General features: G+C 44.0%; 1 protein-coding gene across 1 annotated transcript; it reads right to left on the bottom strand.

Annotated features, from left to right (window-relative positions):
- Positions 1-711: 711 nt before the first annotated feature.
- Positions 712-9,553, bottom strand: CXCR5 (C-X-C motif chemokine receptor 5). The gene is made up of 2 exons (XM_081172323.1): positions 9,469-9,553; positions 712-3,010 (listed from the first exon to the last, which is right to left on the bottom strand). Exons 1-2 carry the CDS (start codon positions 9,520-9,522, stop codon positions 1,778-1,780), a joined length of 1,287 nt encoding a protein of 428 aa, XP_081028449.1. The 5' UTR covers positions 9,523-9,553; the 3' UTR covers positions 712-1,777.
- Between the last annotated feature and the right edge of the window lie 11,916 nt (positions 9,554-21,469).

Here is a 21,469-nt window from a genome sequence, read left to right as displayed (position 1 = left end):
TGCCTTTCCCTAAATAATTTTGTAGAAGGCTGCAGGGGGCAAGATTTGGTACAACTGTTGGGAAGGAAGTTTTGGAGGAAAATAAAATTTCGAGTTCCAGAGGTTTTAGGTTATAAAGACCCTTTAACCCAGCATTTCATTTTAAAGTAAAAATCATGTGGAACATTTGGTTAGGCCAGAACATAAGGAACTGGTTTTTATAGGCTTGTTGAGCATAGAATCCTGTGCACAAAATATTGGAGATTTCCAACACTTAAAGAATAGATGGATAAAATATATGACTGTCCTTTATTAAAATGTATATATAAACTGGTTTTTTTTTAATAGGCTTCTTGAGAATAGAATCCTGTACACAAAATAATGGAGATTATTTCCAACACTTAATATTAATGAATAGATGGATAAAATATGTGACTGCCCTTTATTTATTTAAAAAAATTATATACTGCTATTCATAAAAATAGAGGGGTTAACAAAAGTTGTACATAGAACCATACAATATAAACGGGATTAAAATGTTAAAATCAGAAATCAGCTATTATGGAAAGATGTATTCTTAATTCCCTGCATAGGCCTCATGGAATAGATATGTTTCCAGCAGGTGTTTAAAAGTTGGAACAGAAGGTGTCTGTTGAATCTCTTGTTTGCAGCTATTGCTAACTCCACAACCTTTTAAGGCTATCGAGAAGGAAGAGAGGCATAAAAACTTGGTAAAATGAAAGATATTTATTGATTATGGTTTATTCCCAAATATGAGTTATGAGTTTACCATGTATTAATGAATAATTTGCTAATAAGTAATGCAGTGTGTGTGCGTGTACACATACATATACGGGGTTTCCCAGGGTTGCCATACATCCGGAAGCAGTGTCCGGGCAGAAATTGGCAAAATATCTGGGAAAATTTGGACGTATGGCAGCGTATTTTTTGCCAATTTACCTTAAAAATACGTCAAAAATGTCATTTCTTTGCGATTTTGCTCAGCAATTTGGGCAAAACTAAAAAAAGATCAACAACTTTGGGCACAAAAAGCTCAATAACATTTGTGTCTGGATTTTCATTTTTTGAAATATGGCAACCATAGGTGTCTCTCTCTCCCCCCCCCCTTTGAAATCGTGCTTTTCGAAAGTGAGATTATGGTACATACTGTGCTGCTTTTTACTGTTATAATCTGCCATTTTATTTCAAATTTACTTAATTTCTTGTTATAGTATTGTGTATGTTTTAGCAATAGAAAAAAAACATTTCACACACACACACACCCCAAAAGCCTGGGGGGAGGGTCTGGGGCTTGTGGATTTCATTAAGAGCCCCAATTTCCCCCCTCCCCGAATGTTGAGCATAGGGTAAGCAGCAGGATAGGAGTCTCTGCAACCCCAGAGGAAGTCATGTGGGCCATAGTTGATTAATAGTGGGGCTCCCCCTTTGTATGCCTGGGCTAACCTTATGCTCACAACTTGAGCAGATGCTTGTGAGTCGTCTTGGTTGAGCGCTGGGGCACAGCAGAGCTCTGGATGAATAGGCAGGAGAGGCGAGTATTTCAACACAAAGAAGGAGTGGCAGGGCTTGCACTGAAGCTGACAGTTACACATTCTCCGAGGCCCGGGGGCGGGCAGGGGGATGCACTAAGGGAATATGAACCTGAGAAGCAAAAAGCAGGATCTGTATCTGGAAGCATTGCATGTTCGCCAACATCACGGGACTCTCTTCCAAGGAAGCTGGAAGGAGTGTGCACATTCATCACACACAGGATTTCAGGAAGGTGGTGCCTGGTTTACTAAGCAAGGTTCTGCTCCTCCAGTCTTTGGTCTGTCAATACTTGCTTCTGACTTGGCTTAAGCTGAGCCCCAGACTCTCCCCCCTGAGCCCTTTGGTCAGCTGGGGCTTGGGGACAAGAGGAAGAAGAAGGAGAGCCTTTGAATGTGGTTAGGGGATTTGTGGAAGATGGGGAGGAAGGGTGGCGGTTGACGAGCGATATGTTGGTCTCTGCGGTGCTACTATCCATCCTGCAGGTGCCCAGGATGTCCTGCAGGGTGCTCTGGCTCAGGCAGCCCAGGCTGTTCAGAAGTCGGCAAGCGTCGTGACGGAACCGGATGCCCACGAAAGCATAGAGGATGGGGTTGAGGCAGCAGTGGCTGAAGGCAACCATCTCGCTCAGAATAATGGCCGTGTTCAGCTCAACCGCACACCCGTTGTTGGCGGTAGCCAGCTTGTTGAGGGTGTCCAGGAAGATCACCACGTGGTATGGAGTCCAGCAGAACAAGAAGACGCTGGTGACCAAAATGGCTACTCGAACCACTTTCTGCCGCTTCAGCCGCTGGGAGCGGCACAGGACCCTGACGATGGCTATGTAGCAGAAGCACATGACCAGCGAGGGCAGGAAGAAGCCCACAATGTGATACAGGAAGCGTGTGGCCAGCCACGCGTTGATTCCATGTTTGCCATATTCTCTGAAGTGGCAGATGCTGGGCTGGTTGTCCCTGCTCGGCCAGACTTCTGTGAAGAGCAGGTCAGGCAATGTCAGCAGCAGAGAGACAACCCAAACTCCCAGGCATGTCAGGTGGACAGAGATGGCTCGCTGCTTCTGGAAGGCCCACAGCGCATGCACCACGGCCAGGTAGCGCTCCACACTGATGCAGCCCAGCAGCAGACTGCTGCTGTAGAAGTTGATTCTGTTGGTGGCACTGAGCACCTTGCAGAGGAAAGGTCCAAAGATCCAACCGGCTATGTTCTGGACAACCCCAAAGGGGAAGGTGAACACGAGCAAAAGGTTCGCCAAGGCCAGGTGGAAGAGGAAGAGCTCGGTGGAGCTGCGGGAGCGTCGGTAGCACCACAGGATCACGATCACCATCAGGTTTCCGACACCCCCCAGGAAGAAGATCAGCATGTAGACAAAAGGGACCAGGAAGGCCCTTAATTGATGGGTGGTGCTCTCATCCATCGTGGGACACATGTAGTCGGTGTAATTGGAGAGTTGTTCCGCATAGTCCGACGTATTGTAATCATCTAACTGTGGAACAGAAAGCAAGACAAAGTCATTACCAGGTGATGTGGCAGGGGTAGAAATGTTATTTCCCCAGGCCCTGCTGCACTGATATTCAGCGATGCCTCCATGCCAGAATGCTTGAAGACAGAGAAACATTCATGGAAAGACTGTGTGTGAGTGTCTGGAGGCATAGGTGTCAACGTTTCCCATTTTTAAAGGGGAATTCCCTTATTCTGAATAGGATTCCTCGCAAGAAAAGGGAAAAGTTGACAGCTATGGTCTGGAGGTGGTTGGTGGATGGATGCTGGCTAACAGATTGAGGTTGAATACTAACAGGACTGGTGACTGGGAGTAGCCGCTGAGACCGTATAACACCAGTCCTGAAAGACCTACAGTGGCTCACAGTACATTTCCGAGCACAATTCAAAGTGTTGGCACTGAACTTTAAAGCCCTAAACGGCCTCAGCGCAGTATACCTTAAGGAGCGTCTCCACCCCCATTGTTCTGCCCAGACACTGAGGTCCAGCACCGAGGGCCTTCTGGCGGTTCCCTCCCTGTGAGAAGTGAGGTTACAAGGAACCAGGCAGAGGTCCTTCTCGGTAGTGGCGCCCGCCCTGTGGAATGCCCTCCCATCAGATGTCAAGGAAATAAACAACTATCTGACTTTTAGAAGACATCTGAAGGCAGCCCTGTTTAGGGAAGTTTTTAATGTTTAATGTTTTATCATGCTTTTAATATTCTGTTGGGAGCCGCCCAGTGTGGCTGGTGAAACCCAGTCAGATGGGCGGGATATAAATAATAAATAATAAATTATTTTTATTTTTATTTTTATTTTTAGGCTGCTTGGTTTCTGCCAAACTGTTTTTATTGATTTTCCGAATTTTATCAAACCCACCACAAACTAAAACAAATTTAATACAATCAATCAATCATGTATTGTGTTTGACTAAAAGCCATTGCAAATTCAGTTACAGATCCAGCAAGTCAATTAAAACCTGTTAAAAGAAATCCAGAGATATACATCCATTTACAATATGTCAAATTAATGAATAGCCTGCACAGCCTACAGCGTTGTCTTTTATATACTGCAGCTAACACGAATACTTTAAGCGGCTTTAGCAAATAGGGCTGTTTTGTACGTGACAAGCACATCACAGTCAGGTAACAGTCAACATATTTTCACTTCAAGGTTCTGTCCCTGTAGCAGTGCCAGCATCTGTTCCAAAAAATCTCTTTCTGGGGTTTTGATAGAGCTGACAATGGAGTATATAACAGGGGAGATCTTCTACCTCACCTACCCCACAAATACAAAGTCTTAAATGCCTTGGAACACTTCTATAACTTCCATCTAAGACTGATGTAGGCATTGTTTGAAAACTGAGAGCTGTAAATGAAGTTCTTGGGGAGGCAAGGTAAGTTGACTGCAAGTACTGAGCTCTGGTGTGGTTAGATTTCAGCAAATAGTACCAATGGGAGAATTCTGAGATGGATTAGTGTTAAGTCTTCCTCATTATCCTGTTTATAAATCCAATCCCTAAGCAGTCTTTTAACTCCAGGGAATACAAAAATATCTGTTGTCTGGTTTTTTGAGGCTAGTAGGTCTTGTACAGTGGTGCCTTGCAAGACGAAAAGAATCCGTTTCGCGAGTCTCTTCGTCTTGCGAAGCAAGCCCATTAGCGGATTAGCGCTATTAGCGGCTTAGCGGGCTTAGCGGATCAGCTGATAAGCGGTTTAGCGGATTAGCGGATCAGCTGATAAGCGGCTTATCGGATCAGCTGTTAAGCGGCTTAGCGGATCAGCTGATAAGCGGCTTAGCGGATCAGCTCTTAAGCGGATTAGCGGCTTAGGGATCAGCTGATAAGCGGCTTAGCGGCTTGGGAAAAGGGGGGGGAGGGAAAAAACCCCCCGTAGGAACTCGCAAGACATTTTCGTCTTGCGAAGCAAGCCCATAGGAAATTCGTTTTGCGAAGCACCTCCAAAACAGAAAACCCTTTCGTCTAGCGGGTTTTCCGTCTTGCGAGGCATTCGTCTTGCGGGGCACCACTGTACTAACTTCTTGTACTAACACCCTTCTTCCATTTTCCCTCCAGGCAGAGTCTAGGCAAGAGGTCCTCTGGCATATCCAGGACCCTTTTATAGTACGAAAAAGTAGCCATCTCCGCTTTTACATTGGTACCTCGGGTTAAGTACTTAATTCGTTCTGGAGGTCCGTTCTTAGCCTGAAACTGTTCTTAACCTGAAGCACCACTTTAGCTAATGGGGCCTCCTGCTGCTGCTGCGCCGCCAGAGCACAATTTCTGTTCTCATCCTGAAGCAAAGTTCTTAACCCGAGGTACTATTTCTGGGTTAGCAGAGTCTGTAACCTGAAGTGTATGTAACCTGAAGCGTATGTAACCCGAGGTATCACTGTACAGACACCATGCCTGTCTCTGTCCTAAGGAAGGTAGCTGGGGTACCAGGAAGTACTGCCTGCAGATACTTTAGGAACCTATTCTGGCACACTTCTAGGTCTTTCAGGTTATTATGATTCATCCCCCAAATCTCAATACCATACTGCATCTGAGCTACTACTTTCCCAAGATAAACCTTTAGGGCTGGGATTACCAGCCTGCCACCTTTAGAATAGAAAAACTTCAGGATAGCATAGGCTGACTTCTGTACTGTTGCTGTTATAGTTTATAGCTGAGGTTTCCAGGAATTTTGCTCATCAAAATATACCCCCAAATACTCTGGGCGGCTCCCAACAGAATAAAACATCACTTGGGGGTATGTTTGCCAAAGACAAAATCTTTGAACGTGATGGTGACAGCAGTCCTAATGGACCAACTGCTAATTAGGACCTGCTAACGTTACCAGAATGGCCCTCAGTTTCAGAACAAGAAGTGATCTTATAGGTGCCTTAATGACTGACAAAAATACTGGAGAGGACATAATCTTTTCAGAGTTCTTTAAGAATAATTCTGAGTGGTGGTCTCCCCTCCTAGCAAAATTATTTTCTTATATAAACTACTGGCACTTTCGCTGAGGACTGGAAGCAGAGTATTATCATCCCAATTCTCAGGAAAGGTGACAAACATAGCCCCCGGAACTATTGGCCTATTAGTTTATTGGATATAAGCTCTAAAGTTTAATATAATTTCCACCAAAATTGACTTCATCCTTGATGCGTCCATAATTTCCTCTTGTTGCCGCATTGTTTTGGAACCTCATAGCTTCTGGTACCCACCCCACACGATCAATCTAGGAAGATACCATGGTCAATGGTATTGAAAAACACTGAGAGATCAAGAAAGAGTGATAGAGTTGTCCTCCTCTGTCCCTCATTCAATACCAGGTCATTCAACAGGGCAACCCAAGCTGATTCAGTCCCCAAAGCTGGAAGTGGTATTCAACTACATTTTTACTCTGAGTAGACCTATTGGAATTCATGAATATGACAGGTTTATTAATTTCAGAGGGTCTGCTCTGAGTAAAAATTTAGCTGAGCACCACCCCGTATTTGCTAAAGACTCAAGAGACATATTTGAAGCAGGAACTGCCAGTCACAGCTTTCAATCTGCCAGATTGCAGATTCATTTGATGCCTTTGTTGGACCCGTATCTGATGCAAATACTTCTAAATAAGGCCCAAGCTGCTCCCTCAAGATAGCAATCATCCTTGCTGCTCACAATGACCCATTTCTTCAGTTTTATCATGCAGTTTGAACGAACTTTCTCTCAGAAAGGATGTTGTGGTTTTCAGCTGCAGAGAAGCAACTTGGTTGATACTTTCTGGTGCCCTGGTGCTGACATACTGCTTTGCTATTTGTTTTGCTATCTGGACCTGAGAGGAATTACGCCTGTCTAACAATGGATCTATAGCTTCATTAGATTTGAATGACCAAGAGCAGCTAGTGCGCTATTCTTTAGCCTACAAGATCTGGACTTAAAACAGTCCAGTTTTGTCTGCACATGAAAGTACAAAACATACACAGCCTTCTGGGTGAGATCAGACTCGTGAGGATCCCATTCTCAGCAGAAGTCCAGTTTTCATGGCGTTTATTGGTTGATTGTGCCAAGCAGCAAAGCCATCTCTTTCTCCTCTTTGAACAGTTTTTTAAAGTGTGCAATCCTCACCCTCCACATTTAAAGGTACTGAACAAACGTTTAATCAGATTATGCCACCATGGGAGGGGGGCAAGTTTAAGACTGAAATGTGATTTAAAAACAACATCGTTTCAAGTATTTGAAAGAGTGAACAACTGCATTCCTGACATGTACAGTAAAGGGAGCGTAAACACAAAGAGGCAATCAGAATTCAACCCCTATAAGTGTTAACGGGAGGGAGCTCACCTCCTGACCCCAAAACATACTCCAGATTATTTTAGTTTTGTCTGAATGAAACTATTCTTTTGTTTAACACTGCAATTTTTGTTCAGAGTCATTTAGAAGCTCTGATCAAAAACCACATCAACCTCATATGCCAAAGTGGTTGCAACTGCGCAGACTGCAGAGCTCCCATAGACATAAAGCCAGCTGAACTAGGATAACTTATCCCTTGTAACTTATTCCTTTAGAAGGAATAAGTTATCCCAGTTCAAGCATATATTGGCTCAGCCTAGCAGTGACTGTGGCATAAGAATAAGAGAACATCTCTGGATCTGAAGGTCAGTTAAGGTCAGTTAACTGATAGATTATTTTTAGAAAGTTCTCAGACTATAACCCTACCTCTCTGCCAAGTAGGGATTGAGCAGTCTGTCAAATTTGGTTCTTTCACTTTCTAATTTTTCTATAATATTAATTTTTCTCTCCACGTTTCTGCAGAAATTTGCAATAACAAAACCTCATGAAAATTCATCGGCATTTCAGTGCAAATTTCTCTAATTTCTGTATAAAGTTTTGACTAATGTACACATTTTTGTAAGCAATCAACCCAAACATAATGCATTTTGTATATCATTTTCACCAATTTATTTATATTCATGCACACTTTCCTCTAATACTGTATATGAATTTTTGTAAGCACTGCTGAGTTGGAGAACTTTGTTGCAAAATGCAGATAAGCGTGATCATCAAAGGATGGTGGCGTTTTAGTTTTCATATTGTTTTGGGAAGTGCTAGTTTGATACATTTGCCTTTAAATGCAAACTGAATCGAATTCCACCTCATCCCTATCGCCAGTTGCTCTCAAATTAGCTAACAATATGAAATATTCTCTGACGATTCATCTCATAACAATACAACAATAAACACAGGCTTAAAAGCATATTCTCCAAGACTCTCAGCAGCAAAGGAGGCTGAATAGAAGGTGGAGCCAGCACACACACACACACACACACACACAAACACACACACACTTGCACGGTCTTCTGTTCAATTAGCCTGAACTCCCCCAATTCTTTGGAAGGCTGAACCCAAGACCCTTTAGAGCTCTGCTACTTAGGTTAAATGTGCTTTGAGCCATTAAAGAAAAGATTGACAGGAGGCCATCGCAGTGTGGTACAGTCCAGCAAGAGCTGAATGGAGAAACAGGACAAGAATGACTTTTGTGCCACCTTCACACCCACGCACTGCGTTTTTAAGTGTCAGCTCACCAGCCGGAGAGAGGGAGGGAGAAATGAGAATTCATCTTTCTCTCTAGGGGGATGAGGGGAGCAGCTTTCTTGCTCTCTCTCCCATGGGACTCAGTGGTTATGGTGTCCTGCCTGCAGCGGAAATCTCACCAATCTGTGAAGTGCCAGCCAAACCACCATGGCAGGCAACTTCCTCCTGTTGATGAAAAGCACCCAGATCCTGCTCTCAGCTTCTCAAAGGTGTCTTCTTCTGAAACCCATTTGCATACTGGGACTCATATCCCCTTTGCCATGGCACCCTCTTTAGGCTTCACTCAGCAACCCCCCCCTGCACACACATGCTATTCTACACACACGCAGCCGCAACTTGCACAGAGTGAGCTACTCCAAAGCAGACAACTGCGTGTCAGTTGCCTCTGTGTGGCCATGCTGACATCTTAGCGATACATGGAAGGAGCGATCCACAGACTCAAGAATGGACCGCAAGCACCTTCCGAGTCTTTGCTGCAGAAAACCTTCCAATCAAATATAATTGCACAACTTTAATTTGACAGTACATGTGAATGAAACCCACCTAAAAAAGTTACAATCCAGAAGCACCCCAGAAGTTGCTTTGGCTAAAACAGCTTGATCTGCCCACTCCTCTCTGCAACATTTCCTAGCCTTAGGATAGAACTCCCTCTCTGGGGCTGAGACTACATCTTTAGACTTGCACAGACCTCTTTCGGAGGGGAGATAACTCTAGAGAGCCCAAAAAGACACAAATCCACAAAGCTCCCCACCCCGAAAGATTTCAGCCCACAACTTCCATTCGTAATATTTCCGATTTAAACTTGTAAGCATCCCAAATGACATGTCTCAAATCCCAACCCTCACCCTTCCGTTGCCCCACTGTGGAAGCTGAGCCTATGCCAAACTAGCCACAACTCACCATGAAGTTATCAATGGAGATGCCTGTCATTTCTATTACTTGGGAGTCAACCATCCTCAGCAGAGTCTCGCTTTGTCTTCAGAGACTGCAGCTAGTAGGAGGAAGGGACGGGTGAAGAAGGCTCCTAAATTGCTTTGCAAGGCAAATTGAGAATCTCCACCCACACACTCCACAATCACGTTTTTTAAATTATCATTGTAAAAGTCCCCTGTTGTTGTTTTTTTTTTTTTGGGAGGGGGTGGAACAAAAAACTTCCTCCATTTCCTGGTATTTCAGAGTGTTCAGTGAAGTTCTCTGTCCCCTTTGCTTGAAATAAATACTACTACTACTACTACTACTACTACTACTACTACTACTACTACTTATTATTATTATTATTATTATTATTATTATTATTATTATTATTATTATTATTATTATTTTATTTTATACCCTGCCCATCTGGTCGGGTTGCCCCAGTCACTCTGGGTGGCTTCCAACACATAAAAACATAATAAAACCTCAAACGTTAATAGTAACAATCTGATCCAATATAAAAGTCACAATAACTTTAAAATGAACAACTTATATCAAACAATGCAACATTCAACAATCCATCAGAATCTAATGGTAAACAGTAAAAGTAAACATCAACAAAGAATAATTAAACAGTTCACACTCATCAACCACAATAAAGAATTGCCAATCTACAATCAATAAAAATAACAGCAAATCACAATGCATAAAATACCACAAAACATACAAAACCATGTACTGTAAAAGGATCAAATGGAGAAACAAAGACACACAACTTATAAAACTTCTTTTTTATAAATATCCCTGAACTCCTCTCTTCCCAGCTGCATCTTCCCAGCAGCTGCTGTTCTCAAAGTCATAGTCTGGGAAAGGCTGGGTTGGGGCAAGGCAGTTGGAAACGCCACTGTCTGATGAGAAACAGAAAGTCTCTCCCCTCCTGGTTGTTCCTCTGGAGCAGCTCTCTTATGAAGGCATCCAGGGTTCTAGTGTGGGGCAAGGCAGGTGGAAGTATGCCAAGACTTTTTAAGTTCAGCATCTAGGCCTGAAGCCAGGTAGAAATGTGTCCAGATAATCCTTTCCCTTCAATCATATACCCTCCAACATTTCTTCGATGAAAATAGAGACATCCTATTCTATCATCATCTATTCTATCATCATCATCACCACTCATCTGACTGGGTTGCCCCAGCTTCCAACACATATAAAAACATAACAAAACATTAAACATTAAAAAACCTCCCTATACAGGGCTGCCTTCAGATGTCTTCTAAATGCTGAATAGTTACTTATCTTCGTGGCTCAGGGGTCTCATAGCTCCATATCCCCCAACACTGGAGAAAATAGGGACGTCCTAAGGAAAAGCAGGACATTCCAGAATCAAATTGGAGACTGGGGTGGCTTCTGTAAATCTGGGACTAGCCCTGGAAAATAGGGACACTTGGAGGGTCTGCAATCACACCTGAAGCTGACATGCCACCACTGATGAACCACCTTGCCCAAGCACCCCAAATGGTTTTTTAATGTACAGATGGATGCCAGCAACAAGTTCCATGTAAGTGTCTATCATTCAGGTAGACTGAAACTTTCATCTGCTTTCATCTATTGCAGTGCTGCAAAACAATGAATTTGATAACCATGGCTAATTCGTTGTGGTTTTGTGCGTATGTAAGTTTCCATGTGATTATGAAATATCCTGGCAATCCTATGAGTTGTTGTTGTTGTTTAGTCATTTAGTCGTGTCCGACTCTTCGTGACCCCATGGACCAGAGCACGCCAGGCACTCCTGTCTTCCACTGCCTCCCGCAGTTTGGTCAAACACATGTTCGTAGCTTTGAGAACACTGTCCAACTATCTCGTCCTCTGTCGTCCCCTTCTTCTTGTGCCCTCCATCATCTTTCCCAACATCAGGGTCTTTTCCAGGGAGTCTTCTCTTCTCATGAGGGGGCCAAAGTATTGGAGCCTCAGCTTCAGGATCTGTCCTTCCAGTGAGCACTCAGGGCTGATTTCCTTAAGAATGGAGAGGTTTGATCTTCTTGCAGTCCATGGGACTCTCAAGAGTCTCTTCCAGCACTATAATTCAAAAGCATCAATTATTCGGCGATCAGCCTTCTTTATGGTCCAGCTCTCACTTCCATACATCACTACTGGGAAAACCATAGCAATGACTATACGGACCTTTGTTGGCAAGGTGATGTCTCTGCTTTTTGAGATGCTAGCTAGGTTTGTCATTGCTTTTCTCCCAAGAAGCAGGCGTCTTTTAATTTCACGGCTGCTGTCACCATCTACAGTGATCATGGGGCACAAGAAAGTAAAATCTCTCACTGCCTCCATTTCTCCCCCTTCTATTTGCCAGGAGGTGATGGGACCAGTGGCCATGATCTTTGTTTTTTTGATGTTGAGCTTCAACCCATATTTTGCGCTTTCCTCTTTCACCCTCATTAAAAGGTTCTTTAATTCCTCCTCACTTTCTGCCATCAATGTTGTGCCATCTGCATATCTGAGGTTGTTGATATTTCTTCCGGCAATTTTAATTCCGGCTTGGGATTCATCCAGCCCAGCCTTTCACATGATGAATTCTGCATATAAGTTAAATAAGCAGGGAGACAATATATAATTGTTGCTTGTTACAAGTTTTTCTCATAGTCAAAGCAGCACAAGCATCCCTGATGCAAGGGGGCCCAGAAGGCCTGCCAGGTTTTTAAATGGTTCCCTACCTAGGTTCGACTGAGTGACAGCTGGCACTTTTAGCAGTTAGTCTGGGCACAGGGCATACTTGCCAGGCAGTCTGCAAACACCTTTCAGGAAGCTGGGAAAGATGGTGGACACCTCCTGGGGCAGGGGGATGTGTATTTCTGCAGGTTGAAATTGCCACCAGGATTTTTCAGTCTTCCTGCTAGGTATAACCTATCCTTTGCTTGTGTATTTCAGAAAAATCAGTGCATCTCTCAGGTTGAAACGGAGGGCAAAAGATCGGGGCTTTTCTCCAAAATCAATATATGGGCAACTATTTTAAAACGTTTTATTGGTAAAACCTATTGGTGTTTTGCAACTTTCTGACTAGTTGCAGGACCTAAGCCAGACCTAGCAGAGTATACACAGAATCCACAGAAGCAATTGGCAACTTGGCTGCAGACAGGATAGACGAAGCAGGAACCAGGAACTTGTTGTTAGGTGTTTATTATATACAGTGGACTATTTACAGGAACAGAACACGGATCTTTTGCTAGCTCTCTCTGACACGACTCACAACTCCTACACTCACTGACCCACTGAACCACTGAACTCCAAACTCTGAACTACCAGTTAGTAGGCCATTAGTTATCACTCCCTTGAGAGAGCTTGACCAATCAGGGAGCCTCTGTTATCACCAGGCAGACTTACTCCTTCAGATTGCCTTCTGGCTGTCTGCCAAACCTTAATTGACTCTGTGTGAGTAGCTGCACGTACACAGTTTCCCAACACGTTTTACCTCTCCTACTGAAGTTAATGGGAGGGAAATTTCCTGGGTCAGATACCAAGCTAGTGTGCAGCTGCTCCATTGATGCAGGTGTAGCTGTGGACTGCAGAGATATAAGATCCGGCATAGACGGGCTGCTCCCATCAGTGACCCACCCACAGCTCTTTTTCACCAGTGTTATCCATCTGGTGTCATTTTGGTGGCATGATGGAATTTACATCAGCTGGTGGGTCCTCAGCAGTGGGTTGGGTCTTGAGTAGCAGTGGCTGCTTCCCAATCTGCAAGATTAAGAAACGGGAGCCACATCTATAAAATCTGCAAAAAAGTTCTTTGATTTCGGTTTAAATGTTACCCGTAACTGGGAACTCTCAGGCTGTGGAACACACGAAGTGTGTTAATATGCATGTGGATTACACAGATCTAATGTTTCCATGTGTACCGGTACTTTGGTTTACATTTGTCCACACATGAGCGCTTTCTGCTGAACTCCATACCTGACATTTAAAGCACTCTTACAACACTTTAAAAGCCATGGAGAATGCTGGGAACTGTTGTTTGTTATGGGTGCTGCTGGGAATTATAGATTTGTGAGGCCAGCTCCCTTAACAAAGTTTCCAGGATTCCCAGTCACTGTTAAAATAATGTAAGAGTGGCTCTTCATCAGATGCCTTGTTATCTTGAGTTACAGGGGTATGCCTGTTGATAACACAGACATCCTGGGATTGGTAAGCCAATTAAAACCTGTAGCATGATTATTAAGTAGTGGGTGGACATAGCAGACCACACAGAGATTTCTCCAAGTAGTTCTTTATAAGTAAGCTGGAACTGAACTGAACAGCAAACAGCTCAGCCAGCCTGCTTTTATAGGCAGCCAGCTGTCAACATTGTAACAACAGCCCAGGGTTTCCCGCCTAAATTAACTTACGTGGACCTGAGTGAAAACTATATACACAAAACCCCCTGGTGGCCAGCGTGAGAACTTCAATACATAACAATGATAAAAACCCATTGTGTCCAATCAATCAAAAAATGGTAGCACTGATCTCTTCCTCCTGACAAATTGCATTTCAGTGGTTTCATACATGACCTGCCACTGATTTCACTATATCTAACGTGCATCTTAGGTCGTCAAGTCAAGTCAAGTCTGCCCAGACTTCCGGTTCCAGTCTGCCTTGATGGAGACAGCTCCCACGACAGCGGGAGATCTTTAGCAAAGGAGAAACAAGGATGATTGAGGGTACTTATCCTTGCAAGTTACCCCCAGGGACAGGGGGGAACAGGCTTCACTCGCAGTTCGTCTCAGTACCTGACTCTCGCTGTGGCATGGAATGTGTGAGGCAGGGAGGCACTGAGTGCAAAAGCAATTCGCCTGCTTATAATGCTCCATTGAGAAGCAGAGGTTCTCCTGTTAATTAGAGCCTAATTTGGACTAATGTACAGGTGTGTGCTAGAAAAGATGAGATCACAAACTGCGGAACAGAACCAACTGCAAGGTTGTTAAGGTTTGAACTTGAGAGAAAACTTGATTCAGTGCAAAAGACGATGCGGGGGGAGGGGAGCCTATGGCTTCTTTATATAAAGTTTTTTCCCCCTTTACATTTATGATTTGGCAATGCTCCCTTAAATGCTAGTTCAATTTTTATATGTACAAGTGAGGAAAAAGGAGGAAACTGTAGATATGGAATACAACATTAAATGGAATTGTGTGTTGTTGTTTTTTAAAAAAGGACAAAGGGAGGGAAGCTCTATGTTGTAAAAAAAAAATGATGGAAATTTAGATTTGACTTTTCCCTATCCTTTATTATTTACAGATTGAACTGGAAAATGCTAAAAGTACTTATAATGTAATTTAATTTAATTGGAAGTACAAGTGCATAATTACTGTATTTTTTGTTCTATAAGACTCACTTTTTCCCTCCTAAAAAGTAAGGGGAAATGTGTGTGCGTCTTATGGAGCAAATGCAGGCTGCGCACCTATCCCAGAAGCCAGAACAGAAAGAGGGATTGCTGCTTTCACTGAGCAGTGATCCCTCTTGCTGTTCTGGCTTCTGAGATTCAGAATATTTTTTTTCTTGTTTTCCTCCTCCAAAAACTAGGTGCGTCTTGTGGTCTGGTGCGTCCTATAGAGTGAAAAATACGGTATCTCCAGCTGAATGGAAGGATAAAAGGAATCTGCCAACATGCCAAGGAACTGATAAGGTTAATTACTGAGTCATCTCCAGTTTGACAGATCACTCTTTTTCCCAAGCTGAGAGGGAAAATGGCAAAAACAGGTTATTTATTGGGAAGCTGTAATTTTTGCAGCTATTGTCAAAGCTGCAAAACAACAAAGCATGGGACGGAGCATTGAAGAATCTCTGAAACAACAATGGGATATTAGCTCCACCCAAGGCATGACGGAGAACAGCAACAACCAGGAAAAATAGACATAACATTTTAAAAAGTCAGGAAGAAACATCACAGACAGAATAATTGTCACACACAGGAAGAACAAGGATATAGTTTGAGTGCCTCACTTGCAGTTTCATAAACCATTTAATGTGTCAACACAAATAGAAGTTATTAATATTGCAGTTGTTATACATGGGATTATTATCTTGACTTGAATGTAATTGAAATTAACAAGATTTTGGAACGCAGATATAAAGAAAATCACCAAACCATCAATTCTAGCACATTGGGGGGGGGGGCACCTAAATTATATAATTTGGTATTTGAATTATTGGTCCCTTACTTCCCTAATGATATAGAACAGGGATGTAATTGTATTATAATTTGGCATCGTTATAATGAGGTCATCATTGGGTTGTAATTGAAAACTAATAAAAAATATTTTAAAAAATCACACAACCCCACCAGCCTCCAAGAAGAAACATGCCAATGAATAGTAAGAGTTTTTCTGCTAGGCTGATCATAACAGACCCTCCAAGTGTCCCTATTTTCCAGGGACAGTCCTGAATTTACAGAAGCTGCCCCTGTTTCTGATTTGATCTCAGAATGTCCCATTTTTTCTTGGAAAAATGTTGGAGGGTATGGTAGTACACCCCTATTTTCATTGGAGGGTATGGAATTATGTAACCCCCAAGCCAGGGAGCTAAGTAACTATACAATATTTAGAAGACATCTGAAGGCAGCTCTGTATAGGGCTAGTAAGCCTGATATTTATTAAAGTAAAATGAACTGTTGCAACGGGACGCGGGTGGCGCTGTGGGTTAAACCACAGAGCCTAGGACTTGCCGATCAGAAGGTCGGCGGTTCGAATCCCCGCGACGGGGTGAGCTCCCGTTGCTCGGTCCTTGCTCCTGCCAACCTAGCAGTTCGAAAGCACGTCAAAGTGCAAGTAGATAAATAGGTACCGCTCCATTGGGAAGGTAAACGGCGTTTCCGTGTGCTGCTCTGGTTCACCAGAAGCGGCTTAGTCATGCTGGCCACATGACCGGGAAGCTGTACGCCGGCTCCCTCGGCCAATAAAGCGAGATGAGCACTGCAACCCCAGAGTCGGCCACGACTGGACCTAATGGTCAGGGGTCCCTTTACCTTTACCTTTAAACTGTTGCAACAGGATTACCACTCACCACACGCAGGAGGGAGGAGAACCCAGAACAATGGTGGGCAAGCCCTTACATACTTTTGAAATTGCCCACCCTGTAGCCCAAGACCACCCGCCCTAAACATCATACATACATCACAGAATGAGGCGGTCTCCAGCAGAAATCCTGTTTGCCAGGATACCTGATAATGGTCATTGATTATATTACCTGGGCAGTCTTGCCATTATTTTTTGATGGTTAATACTTTTGTGTTGGTTAATACTGAATCCAGGTCACAGACTCACCCTATTCATATGCAAATACGCCCTTAAGGCAGGATTTGTAAGCAAATAGATAATGGGGAGGCTTTCCCATTTTCCTTCCTCACTGCAAAGGAATAGTTGAGGTCATTGGGAGAGTCAAAATGGCTTTAGGATTGTTCTCCTGTGCTATTTCTGACATGTGGTATATATGCTTATGTACAGTGGTGCCCCGCAAGACGAACGCCTCGCAAGACGGAAAACCCGCTAGACGAAAGGGTTTTCCGTTTTGGAGGCGCTTCGCAAAACGAATTTCCCTATGGGCTTCCTTCGCAAGACGAAAGCCCATAGGGAAATCTCCGGGACAGTGGGGAAGCGCAGCGCGTCTTCCCCACTGTCCTCGGACCTCCTCCGAAGGCTGGTGGTGGGGCGGAAAGCCCTTCTCCCCGCACCAGCCTTCGGAAGGCTGCTCCGAAGGCTGGCGGTGGGGCGGAAAACCCTTCTCCCCGCGCCAGCCTTCGGATGGCTGTCCTGACGACTTGCGGTGGGAGGAGGGTTTTCCTTCCCACCGCCAACATTCAGAATGCTGTTCTGAATGTTGGCGGTGGGGAGGAAAAACCCTCCTCCCACCGCAAGCCCCGGGAACAGAGGAGAAGCGCTGCGCCCCTTCCCCTCTGTTCCCGTACCTGTCCTGAAGGCTTGCGGTGGGGAGAAAAGCCCTTCTCCGCACCGCCAGCCTGGAAAGCGGTTTCCATAGGAACGCATTAATTGATTTTCAATGCATTCCTATGGGAAACCGTGCTTCGCAAGACGAAAAACTCGCAAGAAGAAAAAACTTGCGGAACGAATTAATTTCGTCTTGCGAGGCACCACTGTATGTGTTTCCCCTGTATATTTTATATTTGAGACCTTAGAATTCTTATAACAGTGGTAAACTCCCTAGGTTCCAGGCAGTTTTGTTAATGGGATTTGCAAGGGAAAGGACAATGGGAACGCTTTCCCCATTTCCTTCCTCCTACTGTAGAGGAATATTTGAGATCATTTTGGGAGAGTCAAAATGGCTTTTTGGGATTGTTCTGTTTGCCAAAATAATGTGAGATTTTCCTGAAGTAATATTTCCTAATATTTTAAAGGGCGGGGGTTTGGTTTCTGTGGAGTGTGTGTCTACTATGTGTGTGCACCCTAACTTTTTATGACAGGAATAATTCTGAGTCTCCTTAATCTCAAGACATTTGGAACCAAATGGCAGCTTTGTGGAGGAAAGAGGGGGATCCTGGAGGAGCAGAGGGAACTGAGAAATCATTGCTGCAACAGGAAGGCTTCTTTCGTTCTCTCTTTCACACACACTTTCATTGTCTCAAAGCAAGAAGTGAAAACCTGAAGGGCCTCTTTCGATCTGAATGCTTCTTTAGCAATCAAGAATAAATATAATTTGAGGGGTTGAAGTATTACAGCACAGCCCTATGCATCTTGATGTGAAACAATTCCTGTTGAATTCATTGATAATTACACCCAGATAAATGTGCATGTCCCACTTTGCCCTAGTGGATTGTAGCGCTTCTCTAGGGGAAAAAACTCTGCTCATACAAAGCAAAACTGAATGGACTTTGGGTGGGGAGATTTGCCGTCAAATCTAACAGTGCATCTGAAGAAGTGTGCATGCACACGAAAGCTCATACCAAGAACTAACTTAGTTGGTCTATAAGGTGCTACTGGAAGGAATTTTTTTATTCTAACAGTGCATATTATTGCTAGTTAGCATGTGAAAAGGTTAAGACCACAGAGCTGTATTGCTGATAGGCGGACTCAGACTATAGAAACATACTGGTAATTGGTAGAGAAGGTTCTGTGTGATGTCATTTCCCCTCCTCTCCTGGGAGGAAGAAGCAAATAAGTATTTCCTGTTCCTTCTCCCACCCCCCCTTTAACCAGACATGGGAGTAGATGTATGTCTGCTTACTCCTGCATCAGGCACATTTGCTGTAAATACTACTATTTGTCCTCATTTGTTTTACTGCTGTTGCTGCACAGGACGAATGCTTGACTGTGAGTAAACTTTTAAAACTTACTTTTCAGTTTGTAGCCTGTTTCTTTGATAAACAGGGTAACAAAAGGGGAAGATCGACCTAGCGGCTAATTCCTATGCTTTCATTTAAACTGCCTAAGATAGGATTTAAACTCCACTCAGCCCCGTGCTTTTAAATGCAAGCAGTAAGGTGATCCTTTTGTAGGTTTACACACACATGGGTCTGTAGAGGGATAAAATATGGTTAATATTGCTGGGAACACGAGAAGAGGAAACCAAAGAGATTCCATTTTGCCTCAAGTACTAGGCATAAGCTTGAAGCAAGAAAGGCATAACTTTGGACTTTTGTGTAAACTTTTCTGAAACATCTCCCACGCAAGAGAGACCCAGAATCAAGATGAAACATCTCTTTTAAGGGTTTGCATTTTGGCGTGGAGAAGGAGGACATCCCCTCTACAAACTGTCAGAAATTACATAAAGTGGGGTTATTCTGCCTCAGGCAGGACAAGACAGTTTACACAAAATATTAGCATTTGATAAGACAACCAGGATGTCTGTCAGACATCCCTTAATACAGAGTATCTGGGCAAACAATGACAATTAATACAAAGGAGGTTCATAGATATAGAAGAGGAATCCCTTCAGGAACTTCCCCTGATTGCTATCTGCCTAAATCACGCATTCCCAATCTGCGGCCCTCCAGATGTTTTGGCCTACAACTCCCATGATCCCTAGCTAACAGGACCAGTGGTCAGGGATGATGGGAATTGTAGTCCAAAACATCTGGAGGGCCGAAGGTTGGGGATGCCTGGCCTAAGAGTTCTCAGGCAAGGGGGACTAAGGAGGCAGAGGAAAATTTAGAGACTTTAGGCGAGCCAAGATAGCTTTTGGATTGCTCTGCTGTACTATTGTAGACATCTGGTTTATATACTTATGTATGTGTGTTTACCTTGTGCAGTTATCAACATTTATTCTATATTTGAGATTAGGAAATATTACTTAGAATTCCTATAACACAAATTAACCCATCAGATGACTGGAGAGTGGTGACTGTAGGACAGACACAAAGAAGGACTTCTTCACATAGTGCATAAACTAGAATTTGCTCCTATGAGATGTAGTCATGGCCACTCGCTCCGGTGGCTTTGAAGATCGGACAAATTAATGGAAGAGGATAAGGCTATATCTGTGGCTACTAGCTATGCTCCACCTCTGTTTGAGTTAGTCTGCCTCTGAATAATAGTCACTTAAGAGTCAGAAGTGGGACCCATCCAAAGGCTTCCCATTGGGGTGTCTGCCTGGTTGGTCACTCTGAGGTTAGGTAAAGGTAAAGGACCCCTGGACGATTAAGTCCAGACTATGGGGTGCGGTGCTCATCTCGCTTCTTAGGCCAAGGGAGCTGGCTCACCCTGTGATGAAGATTTGAGCCGCTGACCTTCCGTTTGGCAAAGCCCAAGAGCCTCAAGGGTTTAGAGAAGGGGTCGGCAAGGTTTACCTTGCCTGGGCCGGTTCACTTCAGTGGAGATCCCTCCGTGGGCCGGATCATGCATGTGCCTGTGATTTCGGGCATCTGTGTCTGCGCAAATGTGATTTCCGGTGTCTGCGCAGACGCAATTTCCGGTGTCGCAGAAGCGAGTCTCCATACCTGTGCTGGTTTAGCGGACTCACTGAACAGGCGGCTCAGTTTGGGGGTGGCTCGTGGGCCGGTTAAATGACCCCTGTGGGCTGCTTGTGGCCCATGGGCCTTAGGTTGCCAACCCCTGGTTTAGACCACAGCGCCACCCACGTCCACTGTGAGGAAGAGGTATTGGATTAGATGGGACTTTGTCCTGATCTGACCACAGGAAAATGCGTGGTGCGCACTGTCCATGCAGACAGTGCACTTGTTCACAGCACACATGATGTATCCTTGTGGAAACTGTTGCCACCAACTGTTATAAGAATTCTAAGGTCTCAAATATAGATGTTCATCAATGTACCAGGCAAACACATACCTAAGTATATAAACCACGTGTATGAAATAGTACAGGAGAGCAATCCTGAAGCCATTTTTAACTCTCTCAAATTGACCTCAAATATTTCTTTGTGCAAGGAGGAAGGAAAGCCTTTCCAATCGCTTTTGGACTGTAGGGACTTACATCTCCCTGCAAATACAGTCTGGCAAGTACAGTGGTACCTCAGGTTAAGTACTTAATTCGTTCTGGAGGTCCGTTCTTAACCTGAAACTGTTCTTAACCTGAAGCATATGTAACCCAAGGTACCACTGTATCTGAGCAAACTATCAATATGTTTAAGAGATTCAGGCACAAAAGTATTTATCATCTCAAAGGAATGGCCAGGCTGCCAGGAAAATGCAGTCAAGGAAGGCATTATCAGGTATCCTGGTAGGCAGGAGAGAAGCAACGTTTTCAAATGGTTTTGTGTGTATGTTTTGTGGGGGTATCTTAGGCTACAGGGTGGGCAATTTCAAGTGTAGGGGCTTGCGCAGCATTGTTCGGGGTTCTCCTCCCTCCTGCAGGCGGTGAGTGTGGACCTTGTTGCAAGTTTATTTCCTTTAATAAAGATCAGGCTTTGCTTTCATATACTCTGGTGGGCCTCTGCTTTCTCTCCGACCGATAGAGATCTCCTGAGGGACTCTAGACAGAATCTAGATATTCCACAAGGGAATAACAGTTCTTAAGTGGTTTTGAAACTACAGTACAGTACTGTAGGT

Source organism: Podarcis bocagei (genome assembly GCF_964188305.1).
Source record: "Podarcis bocagei genome assembly, chromosome: 15".
NCBI classification, from domain to species: domain Eukaryota; kingdom Metazoa; phylum Chordata; class Lepidosauria; order Squamata; family Lacertidae; genus Podarcis; species Podarcis bocagei.
The sequence above is the reverse complement of the archived record's forward strand: the minus strand, read 5'-3'. Positions and strand labels throughout refer to the sequence as shown.